Source organism: Sciurus vulgaris, assembly GCF_902686455.1.
Source record: "Sciurus vulgaris genome assembly, chromosome: 2".
NCBI classification, from domain to species: domain Eukaryota; kingdom Metazoa; phylum Chordata; class Mammalia; order Rodentia; family Sciuridae; genus Sciurus; species Sciurus vulgaris.
In genome coordinates, this window is record NC_136462.1 from 118,266,997 (window position 1) to 118,285,907 (window position 18,911).

Below are 18,911 nucleotides of genomic sequence, written 5' to 3' on the forward strand. Positions count from 1 at the left end.
AGATAAAATTTGTGAATTGTTTCTGGAATTTTCTATTTAGCATTTTCAGACTACAGTTGACTGTGGGGAACCAAAACTATAGAAAGCAAAACTAGCAGATAAGGGGAGGCTACTATAATGGGGTAGGCTGTGCATGGGAAGTGGTCAGTTGTATCTAGGGAAAGAATTTGACAGAGAAATAAGGTGATCCATCCTCCTTGGCATCATTTGGAAGAGGCTTCAGAGCCTGGGCTGCTTCCTCTCTAACCTGGCCTCCTTTCTCATAGTGCTCAGCTGAGTGTGGGGCTGGAGTGCGGACTCGCTCAGTGGTGTGCATGACCAATCACGTCAGCAGCCTGCCCTTGGAGGGCTGCGGGAACAACCGGCCAGCGGAGGCCACCCCATGTGACAATGGGCCCTGTACTGGCAAGGTGGAATGGTTCGCTGGGAGCTGGAGTCAGGTGAGTGGCCTGAACTGGGTGTGTCTCTCTATCCTATGCAAGAGGCAGCATCCAGAGGGCTTAGGAACCAGAACTTTGTGGCAGGTGTCCCAGCTTTGAATCCCAGCTGTGCACTGGCTCTCTGTGACTCTGGAGAAGCTACTTGGGCTTTTGGTGCCTCATGCAGTGGGCAGTATTCATTAAGCACCTACTGTGTGCTCGTTTCAACACTTACGCTACATCAGTGAGCAAAACAAATAGCCCTGCTCTCAGGGAGCTTATGGTCTGGCACAGTTTCCTTATCTATAAAATGCTGGCAATGACCCTGCCTATGAGGTGATAAACACAGGAAGTTACAATAAACACAGGAAGTTACAGCTGCTGCTTCTGCTGCTGCTCTCATATTTTTACTATTAATTAGGTCAGCTTCGTCTGCACTCACGGTGTCAGAGTGGAAAATTTTACAAGCTGGAGTTGTACATTATAAAGAACAGATAATACTGAATACTTTAATAAAGTAACTTGATTGATGAATTAATTCTTTCTTCACTGTTCCAACTTTGAAGGCGAAGGGGCAAGTGGTTCCCTCTGATTCCCCTCTGTGATTCCCCTTGGTGTTTGAGTTCTTGGACCACTTAGCATTTGGCTCCCGGGGCTGGCTGGTTCTCCAAGGACATTTTGGCTGACGGTTATGATTTACACATTATCAGGACCTCTGGCTCCATATAGAATTTTATTTCTTTTTAAGTAGTTTTAAAAACAGACCTTGAAAAAACTGGACTGCCTTGTCCTTGTAAATTGATACAAGCCCTTTGGAAAGCAATTTGGCAATAAAAGTCAAGACCCATAAAAATGTTCATTTGCCTTCACCCAGTCACCTTACTCCGGGGGATTTGCTTTAAGGAAATAATTAACAAGAAAAAGGCTTTTTCAACAGAGATGTTCATGACAGCAGGATGGTTGGGGATATTATGGGATGTCGTAACTTAGTAAAAGATCATGTACCAATGACAATGATCATTAAAGGATATAAAAAGCGTATGTGAGGTAATAGCAAGTGAAAATAGAACACGAAAATATATAAACCCTATGATCTCAACCACTTCAAAATATAGTTTTTATGTAAACAGCATGGAAAAAATGTTTCTTTTCCATTTTTCTTTAATGTTCTTATAATACGATCCATAAAATTTCAGAAAATTCAGACAAAAAGAGAATTCAAGTACCTCCAATGCCTACTCTGGTGAGCATCAGAGTCAGACACATTGATAACTGATTCTGGCTCCACTTCTCACTAGTTTTCTGACTGGAGCTGGTAATTTAATCCCTCTCTGAGCCTATTCTCTCGTCTGAATATAAGGATAGTACCAATCTCCTCATGCTGTTAACAGGTTTCATAAGATGCAGCACATACAGGGAGTTATTCATTGCTTGGGACATGGGGAACCTTTAATAAATATTAGTTCTGTTTCCATTTTCTGCCAGTTTTTTGACATGTTTGCCCCTGCCCAAGTCCAGAGATGCTGAGCCCTGGGCCCAAGCTTACCAGCAGAGGAGGAGGAGCAGGCTGGAAAGGGGAGGGTCTCTGCCATAGGACTGCAAGCTGGAAGCACCACTTTGGGTGACCCAAGGTGACTGAGGCTGAGTTGACCCTGAGCTGCATTGTTTATAAAACCCAGAGCTCAGGGCTAAGTAATAGCTGCAGCACTGTCCCCCTAAGGGACACACGCCACAATGGAAAGGAAAAGACAAATGCATGCTCCAGAGTCTACTGCAGTGTGCCCACAGCTGCTGCCACCACTGCCACCACACCTCCAGCCCCAAGCAGTCAGGAGCCCAGGTTCCTGGCATCCATGGGCTAAGATGGACCTATCCTTGAGCTGTAGCCCTATGTCCTCCAGAGTCCTTTGAGACCCAGGCCCTGGTCCATCTCCTCTGGCCCTCAGTACTGACCCAATCCCACAAAGCATGGCTCCAGCTAGGGCCAGACATGCCACTGTGCCAAGGTAGATCAACACATATGCACGAACACACTGCTCATGTCCTCAGCTGCTGGAACCTGACTGCCTCAGCTCTGCTGTGACTTGCTGCCATCTCTCCAATCCCTGCTACCTCCAGGGTGGGCAGACAGCGTGGCCAAACCAGTGCCTGCAGCTCCCCAGGGCACAAAACACAGGCAGGAGATCAACCTATGAATCTCTCAAGGTCCTAATGGAGCCTGCATCCCAGGACTTGCTGACCAGAAACAGAAACACGGCAATGTACTGGGGACCCTCCCACAGTGCTGCTGTTGTTTCCTCTTTCAGGTCTTAGGGGTCAGGGGAATCTTGTTGTGAGCAAGAGAAGCTAGAGAAGAGGTACAAGGTACCCCCAGGAAAGAGATTGGATTGGGGTTTGTAAGCAATACCCAGGGCACCCCCAAGAAAGCTCCCTAGCCCTAATGCAAACAGGAGTAGCTCAGCCTCTAAATGACCACACTGGCGCTGCCTTCTGAGGCGGATTCTATGCACCTGTAATTAGAGGGTGGAACGGATGACTGGAGATCCCACTTAGAATCACACATCAAGTCAAGTAACCTTCGCCGTGGGAGCTGACTCCCAGGGAGACACCAAGCCCTGCAGGCTGGATCTGAGGGGGTGGGGAGTATGTCAAGCCAGCACCTTTCTCATCCCTTTCTGTGAAGCCCCAGGCCCAGTGTCCCTCTCAGGTGAATGAGGGAGGGGAGTCAGCAGAGATGTGGCAAGAGCTTGAAAAGTACAAGCTGGGGTAACTCCCCTGCCCACTCACCCCCCAGACCCACCAGAGCCCCAGGGCAGTGCTAGGCATGAAGAGTTCTTAGCTGAGAGACCAGGGTACCAAGAGACTTGGCCAGGGTGCTCAGAGCACAGGGTCTTGGGTGAAGCAGGTTTTAACCAGACTTTTCTTTTTTTTTTTAATTAAATATTATTGGTAGCAAAGCACCTAGGACCTAAATCCCCAAATAATTCAGAGATGACTGTTTATGGGACTCTAAATATACCAAATATCCATGAAAACTGAGGCAACAGAAGAAACCTCTGTGAAACTGTAGTATTAGACCTCAGCAGTCACAAGTTCAGTTGGACCCCATGGCACTAGGCTGAGCAGAGGGAAAGGAGCAGGATTCAGGGCCTGCCTGTTGGGAAGGGAGGAGTGGCCATAGGGGACATTGCCCCAAGTCTGGGGCCTTTTCCTCAGCTTATGTGTTCAAAGAATTTTAAGGTAGTCCTTTATCCTCAAGTGTGTAGGCTCTGAGAGGTTAATTCATCCATGCTATAGTACCTCTGAGAAGTGTCAGTCTACTGGATAGAAATAGCCAAATTAACTGGCTGTCAGGTTCCTGTAGGGAGTTTAAGAGAAACAATTCAATCCCAGCACAGAAGGCAATGTGGTATCAAGGACCAGCACCCTTGAGCTGTGACAGCCCAAGGACACTGACTCTCCATTCCAGAGCAGAACGGTTAGGAAGACTGGAATCCACATGTAACTTCTCCTCCAGAAACAGTTTCAGGTTCCCTTGGGTTCTTCCTCACTGAATTGGTGGCAGAGTGGGTGCTGTCCCTTGATGGACAGTAGTTCTTGTCTGTGTTCCATCACATGGCACCATCTTCCTCTGTTGCTTTCTCCAGTGTTCCATCGGGTGTGGGAGTGGCACTCAGCAGAGGGAGGTGATTTGTGTGAGGAAGAACGCAGACACCTTTGAAGTGCTGGATCCCTATGAATGTTCCTTCCTGGAAAGACCCCCCAGTCAACAGTCTTGCCACCTCCAACCTTGTGGAGCTAAATGGTTTAGCACAGAATGGAGCATGGTAAGTCCTGATGCTCTTGATAGACATTGTCTTAATACAGTGTTCCTCTGCTAGCCTCTCAGAGTTGCCTCTGGGCCAGGCCTGGGCTCAGTTGAAGAGTGGATTCTAGACTCTGTAGCAATATACTTTACTAGCTACTGCTGGGGTGCCCCCTGCTCAGTGGGGGTGAACTTAAAGCTTGGATGATCTTGACTTCTAAATTGTAGAGGGCATAAAGCAGTGACTCTTTCAGTGTGCATAAGAATCATATGGGGACCTTGTTTGAAAAGGCCAAGTCTGGGTCCATCCTGGACAAAGAATTTGCATTTTTAATAAGCAGGAAGCAGTCAGCCTTGGTCTGCATTCTGAGAAACACCACACTGCTTAGGAACAATAGTTGATAGGATTAAAGAATGTTGTCAAAGGTAATAGATCGTAACTTAAAATAAGGTACTGTGTTATAACTTATTAATTAATGTATCTTTCAAGATTGTTTTCTAGTTTCTCATTTCATCCACTGAAAAATCCTAGGAACAGTGACAAATGCAGTGCAAAGGGCACTCCTGACATCCAGAATGCAGTTTTTAAATATCCCTTGCCACTAGAAGGGATCAGGGATTCTTAAAGAAAAGGCTGGTTCCAGATCTGAGACGGCAGATATAAGCTTCTCATAGCAAAAAAGTAGCAAGAAAATTCTAAAAAACAGCTGTCAAGAGACAACTTTTATAGTCTTCTGCTGGACACTGATGGATGGTTTGAGCATTAGTAAGAATAAAACTACAATTAATTCAATGAAATACATTGTATATACTTAAATCCATTCATTTGTAATAGGTTTATAGCAATAAAAAAAAATTCTTAAGAGCTGGAGGATGAGCACAGTGGTAGAGCACTTGCCTAATATGCACAGGGCCTTGGGTTTGATCCCCAGTCCTGCAGAAAAAAAGCCAAAAACAATAAATAAATCATTTTTCAAAGAGCATAACAAACTAATAGGTCACCATTACAAGATGTTAGAGAAACACCTCATTATTCTGAAAAGTGATAAAGAGAAAGAATCAAGCATTTACTCTTTTTTTTTTTTTTTTTTTAACTGTACCACCCAATAAGCAAAAAGTAAATTTGGGAAAGGGATTCTTAAGAAGAAATGAGAGCAAAATCATTTTTCAGCCCCAAATGATCTAAGGATCTAGGCATTGCATGTCAGTGGCTGCTAACATCCCCAGAGGAGAGGGAACCACACAACTCCAAATCAATCCTGCACCTGAGGCCTCTTCTAGATCCAGTTTTCAATTGATGGAAATAAAGAGAATAGAGGAACATATTAAACTGCACCATGGGGATGCCATCAGCAAAATCCATTCTGTGGGATTCCACAGAACAAAAACTCAGTTCTTTTACCAAAAAATGTTTTAAGTACATGGGAAAAAGTCATTGGAAAAGAAACCTGTGGATTAAGAGTCATAAAAGATATCAACTAATCGCCATGTGCAGACCTGATGTGAATCCTGGTGTTTAAAGAAAAGCAAGTTTTTTTAAAAACCTATGAGATTCATAAGGCAAGTTAAAATAGGAGCACTGAATATATATTTGATGATAATAAGGAACTGTTGATTTTTAGATGTAACAATGGTATTATAATTTTTAAGGGTCCCTGTCATTTGGAGCTATAAACTAAAATATTATGGAAGGAGTGATATGATGTCTATATTTGCTTCAAGACAGCTTGAGGAGTAGCAGGGAGAGGGGTACAGATGGAACACAGCATGAGTTGATAGGTGCACAGGAGTTTGCTTTAATATTCTGTCTCCATTTTGGAAATGTTTGAAGTTTCCCAATGTCTCTCCTCTCCAGTGTGTGGAGCTGATGGCCTGCCAAGAAATCTGACTTTTCCCCTTTGTTGCCATGCAGTGCTCCAAGAGCTGCCAGGGTGGCTTCAGGGTCCGGGAAGTGAGGTGTCTGTCAGATGATATGACCCTAAGTAATCTCTGTGACCCTCAGTTGAAACCAGAAGAGAGAGAATCTTGTAACCCCCAGGACTGTGTCCCTGAAGTTGGTAAGTCCCTTAAGTTCTTGTTAGAGAAAAGATTCATCTTTCTTAAACTCTGAAAATGCCAAACCCATGTAGGTGTGTCTATGACCTCATGCGCAGTCATGGAGTTCAGGGGTCAAAATACTCTTGACATTGTAAGTTAAATGGTTTAAGATGACTATTCACAGCATAAATGGCTATCCTAGCCACCCACCAATGGAGAAACTTCAGCATGAATTCATTAAAGTTATAGTGCATTCAAAGATTTAGTTCCATCATTCTTAAGGTTAAAGTAGTGACATTTCCAACTTTTAATCGTACATGCAAACTAGTGCCACTTGTCCATGAAGAAGAATGCTGAGACCTCACAGTGGATTGGTTGAGCAGGAGGAGGGGGAGAGCCAAGAACAGACAGAGACCGTGATGGAGAGTCTGATCAGATGTCTGTGTGGCACAATCCAGAATCTAAAATCAAGAGTGGAGAGATCACAGTGGGAGAGTTTGGCTCCACATGATTGGAGTCCTACAGGGAACAACAGCTCTGCAATTCAGAAGGCCCCAACCTACAACCTGGAAATTGGGTCCAGTTCCCTGGAAGAAGACATTGGTTAGGGAAGGCAGAGTTGGGAAATTTAGGCCTCCTTGTGGGGTGCAGTTCATGAGGAATGGTCCTAATCCTTGCAGAGGAACTGAATTACAGTGAAAAAACTAAAGAGGGTAACCTACACATCTACTGGACAAAGAAAGGTGTGAGGTGGGTAAAGATATAACTTCAGAGGCATATTGGATGTCCCCAAACCCCACCACAGTCTACTCAGAATATGTTACCAGGCTTGTCAGGACTAGCTTCGGAGTAGAAATGTGCTGAACCCCTGTGTATTATTCAGTTTTTCATTGCTGTGACCAAAATACTTGACAAGAACAATTTAGAGGAGGAAAAATTTACTTGGGACTCACAGTTTCAGACTTTCAGTCCATGGTCAGTTGGCAGAACACCATGGCAGAAGGGCATGATGGAAGAAAGCTTCTCAACTCAAGGCAACCAGGAAACAGAGAAAGAGAGAGAGCAAAGAGCCATATAATCCCGAGGGCACATCCCCAGTGACCTACTGCCTCCAGCCAAGCCCCACCTACCTACAGTTACCACCCAGTAATTCATTCAACTTACTAATCAATCAAATGGATTAATTCACTGATTAAGTCACAGCTCTCATAATCATTTCTCCTCTGAACATTCTCCCATTGTCTATCACACGAACTAATTGGGGGATACCTCATATCTAAACCATAAAACCCTATTATGGTTTGGATCTGGAATGTCCCACGAAGGCTCATGGGTTAAACACTTGGGCCCTAGTGCATCAATGTTCAGAGGTGGGGCTTTTGGAAAGTGAATGGGTCATGAAGGTTCTGACCTCTTTAGTGGATTAATCTATTGTTGAATTCATAATCTGAATGGACTATTGGGAAGTGCTAGAAACTGTAGGAGGTGAAGCCTAGTTGGAGGGAGAGAGTTTTGGAAGGTGTGTCCTTGGGATGATATCTTGTTCCCAGCCCCTTCCTCCTGCTCTGCTTCCCAGCTGCCATGAGTTGAGCAGCTTTCCTCTGCCACGCCCTTCCACCATGATGTTCTTCCCCACCTCAGATCCAAAGCAATGGAATCAGCCAACCATGGACAGAAACCTAAGAAACTGTGAGCCAAACTAAGCATTTCCTCCTTTAAATTGTTCCTGTCAGGCATTTTGGTCACCTGGAAGAAAAACTGACTAACAAAGCCCCTTTGTTAGAATTCTTCCGGGTCTTCTAGGTACCTATTTACTCTCCTCGTCTTCACAGTAACATTAAAGGAAACAGGTTAACGGATCAGTAGGCTGTCATGTAGTGGATTCCTCCTGCTGGGCCAAGTCAGAGGATTTAGTATAGTGACCTAATGTCCTTCCTATCCCAGGAAGTCTGTGCCTGTTACAGAATTGATGCTCTATAGTCAAGAGTGTCCTATGGACTACAATGACCTGACCAATGAGTAAACATTATGAGTGTGACTATTCCCAGTAGGAGCCAAAAATATAAATACCATAGGAAGAAAATTGGTAAGAAACATATAAAACCTGTGTAGAAGAATAAATAAATAAGAAAACCATGTAAAATTTAAATGTGAATGAATAGAGCAACCAACATGTCCCTGGATGGAAAGATTCAATATTATAAAGATAATAAAAGATGTATCCTGAGTGGAGCTTGCCTTATAGATCAGTCACTTTTTGTTACTATAATTAAATGTCTGAGGCAGGTTAACTTTATAAAGAGGTGTGCTGGAGATGTAACTCAGTAGTAGAGCACTTGTCTAACATGCATAAGGCACTGGGTTCAATTCCCAGCAGCAAACAGAAAAGAGATTTACTTATCTCACATTTGGGAGTCTCAAAGCTGAGCTCCTGGCATTAGCTCAGTTGGAGAGATGACCTTCTTGCTAACAAAGTCCCAAGGCAGCCCGTCGCATCCTATGGCAAGAGACAGGGAGCATACCGCCTCTGTCTGGTCTCTGTGCCTCTTCTTAAAAAGCCACCGGGGGGGCTGGGAAGATAGCTCAGTTGGTAGAGTGCTTGCCTTGCAAGCACAAGGCCCTGGGTTCAATCCCCAGCACCCCCCGCCCCCGCCCAAAAAAAAAAAGAAAAAAGAAAGCCACCAGGATTCACTCATGGGACTCCGTCACAATTACCTTATCTACGTCTAATCTGTTTCTCAAGACCCAGCCTCTAAATACCATGCCAGATCAAGTTTCCCAAGTTTTGATACCATTACAATTCTGGGGATTAAACATCTGCAAAAAGGTGGGGGACAAGCCATATTCCAACTGTGGCAGTTCTCCATTTAGCTATACATGTTATAAAGCTACAGAAACTAAAACTACATAATACTGATACGGGCAGAGGCAGACAACTGTTACACTACAGAATTCTGAAACAGACTTTTTTATGTAAGGGAAATTAACTAGGATAAAGTTTGAAAGTTAAGTAAGGGAGGAAAGGAGAACTTTCCATTGTATTGAGACAATTTTTTTTTTTATAAACAGGACACCTTGAATCTTACATCATGCCATATACAAATAAAAACAAGTGCTTAATAGATTAAAAATCCTAACAGAGAACACACTATAAAAATGCTAGAAAAAATATATATATATCTTGGAATCGATTAAAGCCTTCATAAGCTAGACCCAAAACCCTGAGATGTTATTGCTGGTCATGAGAGCATAATAAATTAAAAGGCATTTTCTTGTTTAGGATGTCAAGTCCAAGTTGGAAAGAAGGGAAAAGTAAAGAGAGAAAGGAAGGGTATAGGAAAAATCATGAGAAAATATCCAAAACACATTTTAGGAGAATGTGTTACCATCAGTATAAAACACAATGTCCAGCCAGGAGGCCGAGGAACAAGTATCGACGTAATTACTGTTTGTGCATACACGCAAACATGTTCATTTGCATTGGCAACACTGCAGAGTTGAAACTTAATTTAAGTTTGGATCACAAATTGTCCCTTATATTGTTTTTTTAAGGTCTTATTATAAATGCAATATTGAAAAGAATAGTTGTATAAGTTAAGTTGCCTGCTTGTCTCAGGCACACAGATATGGATAATTAAAGATAGTTTGAATTGCCAGATCCTTGGAATTGATTATGCAAGTTTCAAAGCCAGGAATGACTGGCATAACAAATTCGTCTGTTCTGAAGGCCTGTCACTCAGCTGGCACACATTTGGCAAAGGTTTATAACTAATAAGATGTGATATGAATATTTTTTACAACTCCAATTTGGTCGTCTATTTTTGCCCACGCTGTCTCTTCAAGGGGGAAAAAGAATTTAGTTGTTTACCAATTATGTAAAATCAAATTAAGGGAAAAAGGGAACTACAAGATTAACAAAATAGCAGGAACAGGAAGAAAAGCCACATCCACCACCTTCCTCTTTGCACTGGTCCAGGCTGCCTCTTGGGCTCAGGTGTCTTGTGTTCTCTCTCCCACTACAGACGAGAACTGCAAAGACAAGTACTACAACTGCAACGTGGTGGTCCAGGCGCGCCTCTGTGTCTACAACTACTACAAGACCGCCTGCTGTGCCTCTTGCACCCGTGTGGCCAATAGGCATGCGGGAGTCCTGGGGAGTAGATAACACCCCGCGTTCCCGTCAGTGGGGCAGCATCCCTGCCCTCCTGGGGGCTGTAAGCAGTGTGCCTAGCTGGCTGCCGTTCTACCAGGGCTCCCTGGCCCAGGACACTGCCAGTCAACTTCATCACCACCCTTGCCTTCGGTCAAGTGTACCACAGGGTACCCAGGAGCTTTGTGCCCAGGATGTTGGAAAGCCCCAGTGGGTCCTTTAATTATCACTCTGTACTGATGACCCCTTCCTTGAGACCTGACATCTGCTAATGATGCTCTCTGAAAACCAAGCAGTGGGAAACTCTAGCTCTCAGCCCAACTCCTGTCCTGGTGCTTTGCAAGTAAGCAGACAGGCCACTAACCAAGCCCTGCCTCATCCCTGGTGCTACTGACCTTTCCAAAATTAGCATCCTTGGAAAGTCAGAGGCAGCACGCTGTCCTAAAGCCCCACCAAGCCTTGCTGAGACCTGCACACCCTCTGTCACCTCAGCCTGGCTGTGCCTGTTTTCATTCTCAAAGACATTAGACTGTTTTCTTGCCTTACAACACAGATATCTCACATTAATGTAGTGCTTCATTGTTTAGCAGGTGTATTTACAGATATTAGTTCATGAGTTGCCACAACACCCCAGAATGGGAGGCAGGGGATAATCATCCCCCTTTATTGACGAGGAAACCGAGGCTCGGCTCTGGTAATTGACCTGCCCTTCAGTGGCAGAACTGAGTGCCTGTCCAGTAGCCTGAACAAAACCCTTGCCCCACAGCACCTCTACCAATAACCAGCCTGCGACTGTAGAGGTCTTTGGTCCGAAGGATGCAGCTTCATCTCTGACCAAAAGGCTGAGGCTTCCTACCACCAGTAAAGCCAAGGCCTTTGAATTCTTTCCTCCACCCATGAGGTCAAGTCCTGATCCCCAGCATTCAGATGTCTGTTTCCATTTTCCCCATAAAGTTACGGGTCCTGGTTACAGGACTCTGCAGGTTTTGCTAAACTCCATCCTAAGCAGAACTGTTCCATGAAATGAGAAAGCTACCGGGAGAACCAGGTGATTGCCTGGAATTCTGGTTCCATTTCAAGTGACAAATCCCTCTGGCCATGGGCCTTCCATGTGGCAGAGCAGATTCCCAAGGCACACAGCCCTAGGCTCCCGGTTCTGGCCTTCCTTAGGCACCTCTCCAGGCTCTTCACCACATAGCCTAGTAGAAAATCTAGCTGGTAGGTCCCAAATAACACCTCTACGTCATACTACCTTCCCCTCCCCCATGACTCAATTCTTACCTCCCCCCAGACCTGACCACCAAGATCCATATTAATGCAGCCAGCCTGGGAAAAGGAGCTGTGACAGCCCCTCCGTATTTCCTGACTCACTTAACCAACTACATAGTTCCAGAGGCCTTGGATCTCAAGCAGAGTGCAGCACATTTTGAAAAGTGAACCAACTGAAAAGCCAGTTAAGAGCAACCTTTTATTTTCTTTCATCCATTAAGAAACATATCAAGATAAATAATTGTAAACTTACAGAAAATTTCTCTTATTCTTGGCCCTGGGCATGTTTCCCTTATAAAGCAAGCCTGTGTTTTTAGCAACTGTGTTTCTCCCATGAGCTCTTTTACCTGAAACTCTGCCAACTTGATGATCATTTGCAGCTTTGGGAGGAGATAGTACCAGCCTAGCCCACAAGGATTCCCACCAGCCTTTGGCCTTCTGAGGGTCTCTTCCAGCTCCTCTTCCTGGAGAGCACAGACACCATTTCCCACAGCATCCCCATACCCCCTGATGCTCATGTGACTCCTACAGCTCCACAGCCCAGCAGAGGCCCTGCCTGCCCTGCTGACCAAGCAAAAAAATGTGAGAAGCCACACATATGGACAGTTTCTGTCCAGTGCCTTCTGTTTCCCTCTTGCCACTTGCTTTTGCTTCTTGTCACAGGGAAGTTTTTCTATAATGCAGCTGCTTCCAGATCTCACTAAACAAGCTGGTCATTTGAAGGATTACCCAGAAGAGGTTTTCTTTACCTGCTGGGGGGTGGGACAGATGAATGGTTGGAAGAGAGGAAGGCTGATTTTAGCTCCAGTGAAGGAAAATGTTCTAGCCATCAAAGCTGCCCAACAGAGCCACCACATCCCAGGGACTCTCTGTCCCCAAAGGAACTTCTCTGTCAAATGGGAGGGGCACATGCCAGTCCTCCAACTTAGGAATTCTCATGACCAGGCAAGGTCAGCATGGTTTTGTCTCTTTGACATGAAACAGTGTCCTGTGATCCTGAATGTTACCTAACAGTTCCTTTAAAGGACAATGACCCTCCCATGAAAACAGCTAGGTAGGAACAAACAGACGTGCTTTCAGCTGGGGAAAGGGCACCTCAGTGAGGGGTCTTTTTATTCTTACAGCAAACAATTGAGATGTTCTAGGAGTCTGTTAGTCTTTGGAAGGTTGTAGATTACAGAACAGAGGGCTTATTGGCATTTTTGTCTTAGAAAGCCAATTCTTGCTAATTCCCTAGTTTCTTATTCGGGCATCCAAATGCCCTTCTCCCTAGCACAACCCATGCAGTCAGAGCTTTGGATGTTTCCAGACCACTTTCCTGGGAGGAAGAATGAGAAAAGCACACCTCGGGATGACTCCTTCCAGGTGGCTCTGTCTCCTTCCTCAGTCCCATTTTTTCACCCTGTCCTTTCATTATCTGCCATCTCCTTCTCAGGCCTCTCCACTTTCCCTTCATTGCCATAATGTGGAAGTTAAATTTTTATCTTAACACTTTTTTTTTCTGTGCATTGGATTGCCCCATTCCCTGATCTGAATTTTTAAATTAGATAAATCTATTACATGTTTCTCTCAAGCGCGCACATACACACACACACACACACACACAGCAAAACTTCCAATAAAAATAGTTTGCTTTGTTACTTTGACTTATCAGAAAAGGAAATGATGCCTCTTGCCGCCTCAGCAGAGGCTAACCTGTTCCGTTCATCCTCCTGGTTCTCTCCACCACCTGCAGTTCCTGCCACAGAAAAGGGACCTCACAAGAAATCACATCAACAGCAAGACACCTTGTAAACCCGGCCACTAGAGGATATCAGTTCCCTTCATAAAGCCATACTGGGGTCCATCCCCTGCCAGCTGGTGGGAAACCAGGGTGAAGGAGATTCATCCCCACTCTGGGGAGCCACCATGTGGCAGGCATGCTCAGAACTGCCCCCTCTGGCCCTTTGTCTCACTTCTCTGGCCCAGACTTTATTGGGTTTTGTTTTTTCCTTTGTGTCCTTGAATATGTATCTCCCACTTATTCCCAAAGTGTTTATTTACCTTCAGCACTTTTTCTTCTAGAAAATGTGGCTTTATAAAGGGGTAAAAGGGACACCAGCTTAATTTATTTTCATGGATCTGTATGGCAGAGAGAGAAATCTAGATATGATATTTCCTTTCCAAGCCACTGTTACCTGGCATGGTGGCTCATGCCTACAATCCCAGTGACTCAGAAGGCTGAGGCAGGAGAATCTCAAATTCAAGCCAAACTTCCTAAGCCACTGTCTCCCCCCCCCCTCATTAATACAGCCATTTTAGAGTTGAAATATCAATTTCTATTGTGGAAGAAAGCATAAATGTAGGTGGTAAAAAGAAATACAACTACATTAAGACAAGCTGAATGATCTGTAACCACCTGGAAGGCAAAGACCAACATTTGATCCCTTGACAGATAAGACATTTTTAACACAGTTTAGATAGAAAAATGGATGCTCTATCAATAAAAATCATGGATGTCATGAAATTGGAAAGCTAATGGCTTGGGTAAGAGGTTCTGGATCAAGTAAGAGCAAGGAAGCTAGAATAAATCCCAAAGTTTCACAAGTCACTTGGAAGCAACATAAAAGTCTAAGTTAGGAAAAAAAATTTTTAACTACACAAGTAACCAGGTGTGAGAGATATAAAAGAGTTTCAGGTAACTAAGCTCAGTGTGTTGAGAAAGCAGGAGAGAGCCACCAAAAAATTTAATAAAACCCACGATACATTTAGACTACGTAGGAGAAAACATGGACAAGAGTTTTGTCTTCCTAAAGTGTGTTTTGTCTGTGATCATTAGAGTCACACTTTAGGAAGATTGTTGATCATGTGTAGCGTTCAAATGAGAATGTCCAATCCCAGTGAAGAGTGCAGATGATCAGAAACAGCAGAAAGGACCTCCTGGAACATGCAGCCTGGAGAAGAGACTCAGGCACCAAGAGAGCCATTCCTAGGACCAGGAGGTAAAAGTTGCAAGGAGCCAGATTTTAGCTCTTGCAGAAAAACCAACCATCCACAAGTTGGATCCTGCTGAAGGTAGAGGGACTATGGGGCAGGTGGTGACTGACCCATCATGGAGGTGTCAGCAGAGGCCAAATGGCCATATGTTGGGATGCAGGAGAGGGATTAAGACATCTGGCTGGGCAACATGATATTCAAGATCATTTTCAGGTCTGGGCTTTGGTGACTCTGTAAGAAGCACAGCTTTCTCTGATCCATCTCTCCAGGATGGCAAGTGCCCTAACCCACATACTTCCCCTTCCTAACTTTGGCCACCCTCTCAGTCTTTCCAAGCTCGCTGGTGCACCCCTCCCGTGAGCTGATTGTGGCCTCGTATCTCTGAGCATCACTAGCAACATGGTCAGATTGCCCCCTCTGGTCCTGTGCCACAGAGAAGTATGGAGGCATGATGTGGACCTCGCTACTTCTCTGGGATCACACATCAGACTGGCTGAGCCTCCGCCAGGCTGGGCTCCTTTACCTACCATTTTTTTCTCACCTCCTCTGCTTTCCTGCACCTTTGCTGGTGCAAAGTAATTCTGCACCATCCCCCATTCCTGGTCCTATTCAGACTCCCGTCCTACTGTGGAAAAATGACCACAAGAGGGTAGAAACTTCCAGCCAACCTTCTCAGCATCTTCCAGACAATGAGTCCCTGACCTCAGTGAGAGAAAATCCATTCTGTTACACAAACAAACTCCCACCTGCCTTGACCCCCGGCTCCCCGCCATCCAGTTTGACAGAAGGATATAATTTGTTATAACTTATTATTTTGTTCTTTGTAAATACAAAATGTTTATAGGAAATATGTATTCTGAACTCTATGTGCAGAATGAGTCACTACACCAAAATAGTTCTATTATTTAGAGTATGTTAATTTTAAAGGGACCTAATAGGTATTTATTTACATATGCCATCCACATTTGTGTAAAATCATCTGATCCTACTAACCCAGCTTCCTGGAATGTTGCACACAATAATGCCTTAGAGATTCTAAGTCCATTTTTACAAATGTTTAGTATACTGATTAACCAAATTCCTTGGGGTTTAAGATCAAATATAGACTGCTCTGCTATTTGACTCTTCCAAGGGACTTTCACCCCTGGTATTCTACGTGAACCGGATTGCCGCCTTTCTGTCTTAAATATTATATTTCCTCATATAATCTGCTTTCTCCTCACCCCCCAACATTTGGAGAAGGAATGTTCCTTGTCTTTCTCATCCCTTCTTTGTTCCTCCTCTGTTAGGCTCACCAGCATCTGTTGCTCAGGAGGACTGGTCAGAGCTGTGAATGAGCAGGGTCGCCTGGCAGGATGTGTCAGCCTTCCTTGGGTCTGACAACACCTCCACAGTCCCTGCTGGGGACTGCTTGGGCCAGGGCCTCACAGATGTCCTGTGAACTGCATGACTAAGAGCAAGAAGCCCACTAACTGCTCCCATCAATTCCATGTCTCCTTCATAGTGTTAAATTATTATGTAAGAAGGTGGAGAGTAGAAGGTGAATTATATGAGTAAATACAGTCTGTTTTTCTCTTCAGCAAAAATGACAACTATTTTTGTGTATGACTAATTTATTTTTATTGTAAAAATACAATAAACTGGTTAAAAGATCTGCTTTGTTAACATGTGTTTTCTCTGACCTTACTCATGGTTTATCCATCTTATTTCCAATACCTGCCTCCAAAAAGAAGAATCAAGCCTTTTATAGGCCAGTTGGCTGGTCAGATGATAACTTGGGTGCTCTCCAGGCGATTGGGCCAATTGGGAACAGGACACACCCTTCAACAAAAGAACTCAAGCCTGCTAGTTGACCCAGGTCCTGCACCTTGACTGTGTGTCAGAATCACCTGAGAAGCTTAAACACTTGGGCACGTACACCACCTCCCAGGATTGCAATTTCACATGTATTTCCTTAAACCTTCCCCAAGTAATTCTACTGTGCAGTAAAGACTGAGCATCACTCTTCTGCATCAGTCGCTCCATCTGTCACTTGAATTAAATTCCTTCCAACTCCCCTTAACCTGACTTCACCTTGGTCTCAATGTTAGCAAGGTGTTTGGCAAGTCTTTCAGGTTATCTTTGTGCATAATATAGATGATTTGGATCCTAACGCTGACTGAAAGTCATCCTTAACTAGCATGTGTCCGAAGAGGGCCTGAAAGTTCTGTTCTTGACTCTTGTCCAATACAACATTCCACCAATAATTCTCAAAAACATTATCTTAACCTAAGATGCTACCTTCTCCTGCTTCCATTCACCTTGCAGGGGGGAATTGGGGTGTGGTTTTGGGGTATATATTTGTATCTAGTGAGTGGAGTCTCTCTCTCTTTGCTTCCTAATCGTCATGTGAGCTGCTTCCCTCTGCCACACTCTCCTGCCATGATGCTCAGCCTTACCTCCACCCCTGAGGAATGGAGCCAGCCTTCTATGGACTAAGACCTCTGAAACCATGAGCCCTCAAATAAACGTTTTTTTCCCTAAAATTGTTCTGGTCACATCTTTTAGTCACAGCAGCACAAAAGCTAACTAAAACAGTGAGACCCTCACAAAATGAGTGATCAGAAAACTTAGGGAAGAGGAAATTTATGAATGTAGATAGTATGTAATACAATAGGACTGAATCTGTATAAAACTTCTTGGTTGTGACTTAGGGTGTGGAAGCAGAAGTATGTGATGTATATGACAATGGATCTCTTGGTGTCTGCCATTTGCTCTCATGTGTGTACGGTGTGTGTGTTGTGTGTGTGTTTTGTGTGTGTGTGTGTGTTTTGTGTGTGTGTGTGTGTGTGTGTGTGTGTGTGTTTTGTGTGTGTGGGTGTTGTGTGTGTGTGAGGGAGAGAGAGAATGCACAAGTAAGGTGAAATGAATTTAGGTGACCAAATGCCTGTTAATGAAGGGTATACATGATCTTTATACAATACATGTCTGAAGTTTGAATTTTTCCAAAATAAAAAGTTATGGGTCAAAAAAAAAAAAAAGAGAACACTCACCTTTTGCAATGTTTTCCTAATTTGCCTACTAAGAATCACCTGGTTTGCTCATTCAGTCAGCCTCCAGGTGCCTCTCCCTATACCAGAACAGGCCTGCAAATCTGCATGGGATTCCAGGTACCAGGTGATCTTTATCATCGAGGCCAGAAAACTAATTTGCTGAGCACTACTATGTGCTGGGTATCATCTAGGCCCTTGAGATCATTTAATTTCATCTTCTCAACAACTCTTTTGCAGCAAGCATTCTTTTGTGACCATTTTACGGAAAAATATTTACGGAAAAATAAATGAAGGTTCAAAGAGAATAAGTAATATGACTGAAGACACAGCTATTAAATGGCAGGATCTGGCTTAGGTTTTTTTTTTTTTTTAAGCCTCATTATGTAATGAAATAAAATGGAACTTCAAAAAAATAAAAAAATTATTGTGATGTTGGAGTCCCCTCCCCACAATCCCAGCGTTCAGTTGTTGAAGTGTTGTTCAGTTATTCAGTTGTTCAAGTATTTTCAAACTTCAGGATATACCAGCAGGGGCTGAGGGCCCCTGGGAAGAGCGTGTCTAAGTTGGGAACCTTGTTAAATTTAGATGCTGACTTGGGAGCCCTGTGCTGGGGCCTGATCCCAACCAAGCTCCCTGGTGCTGCCGATGCTGCTGGGCCAGGACCACACTTAGAACAATGAGACTCTTACTGCTTTATGAATGTTGCAGGCTCTGCTGGGAAGATGAGCAAATGACTTCTGAGGTTCTTTATACAACTGTCTTCTGCAAAGTGCAGATTCTTTTTTCTAATTGATTTTTTAATTAAAATTTTTAATTAGCATAGAAGCCTAATTGACTTTTTTTTATCAATTCTTTCTAGTTATATCTAACATGAAGACACATTTTGACATAATCACAAAAGCACAGTCTATAACTTGCTCTAATTCAGTCTCCGGCACTTCCCCCCCTCCCCTTCTCCCTTCCTCTGCTCCCCTCCATCTACTCTACTGATCTTTCTCAACTTATTTATAGTTTTTTTTAAAAATTAGTGTCTCACAGATATACTTGATGTTGGGGATATTCATGTATGCATGTACAAAGGTTCCATCAGATTGATTCTACTCTTCTTCCCTTTCTCAGTTCCTCCTTCCTCCATCCCCCTCCACCCCCTTTCTCTACTCTACTGATCTTTCCTCTATTCTACTGAGTTTCCCTCTCCCTTTTTTTCCTTTCTCTCTCTTTCT

General features: G+C 43.9%; 1 protein-coding gene across 4 annotated transcripts in view; it reads left to right on the top strand.

The window, feature by feature from the left end:
* The window catches only part of THSD4 (thrombospondin type 1 domain containing 4), a 590,989-nt gene extending 576,100 nt beyond the window's left edge, over positions 1-14,889 (top strand). For all 4 annotated transcript variants that reach the window (XM_079122620.1, XM_079122621.1, XM_079122622.1 and 1 more), the window contains 4 exons: positions 267-440; positions 4,067-4,246; positions 6,137-6,281; positions 10,284-14,889. In XM_079122620.1, the coding sequence (XP_078978746.1) occupies positions 267-440; positions 4,067-4,246; positions 6,137-6,281; positions 10,284-10,426 (642 nt within the window). In that variant the 3' untranslated portion in view covers positions 10,427-14,889. The remainder of the gene's footprint in view (positions 1-266; positions 441-4,066; positions 4,247-6,136; positions 6,282-10,283) is intronic.
* Positions 14,890-18,911: the final 4,022 nt, after the last annotated feature.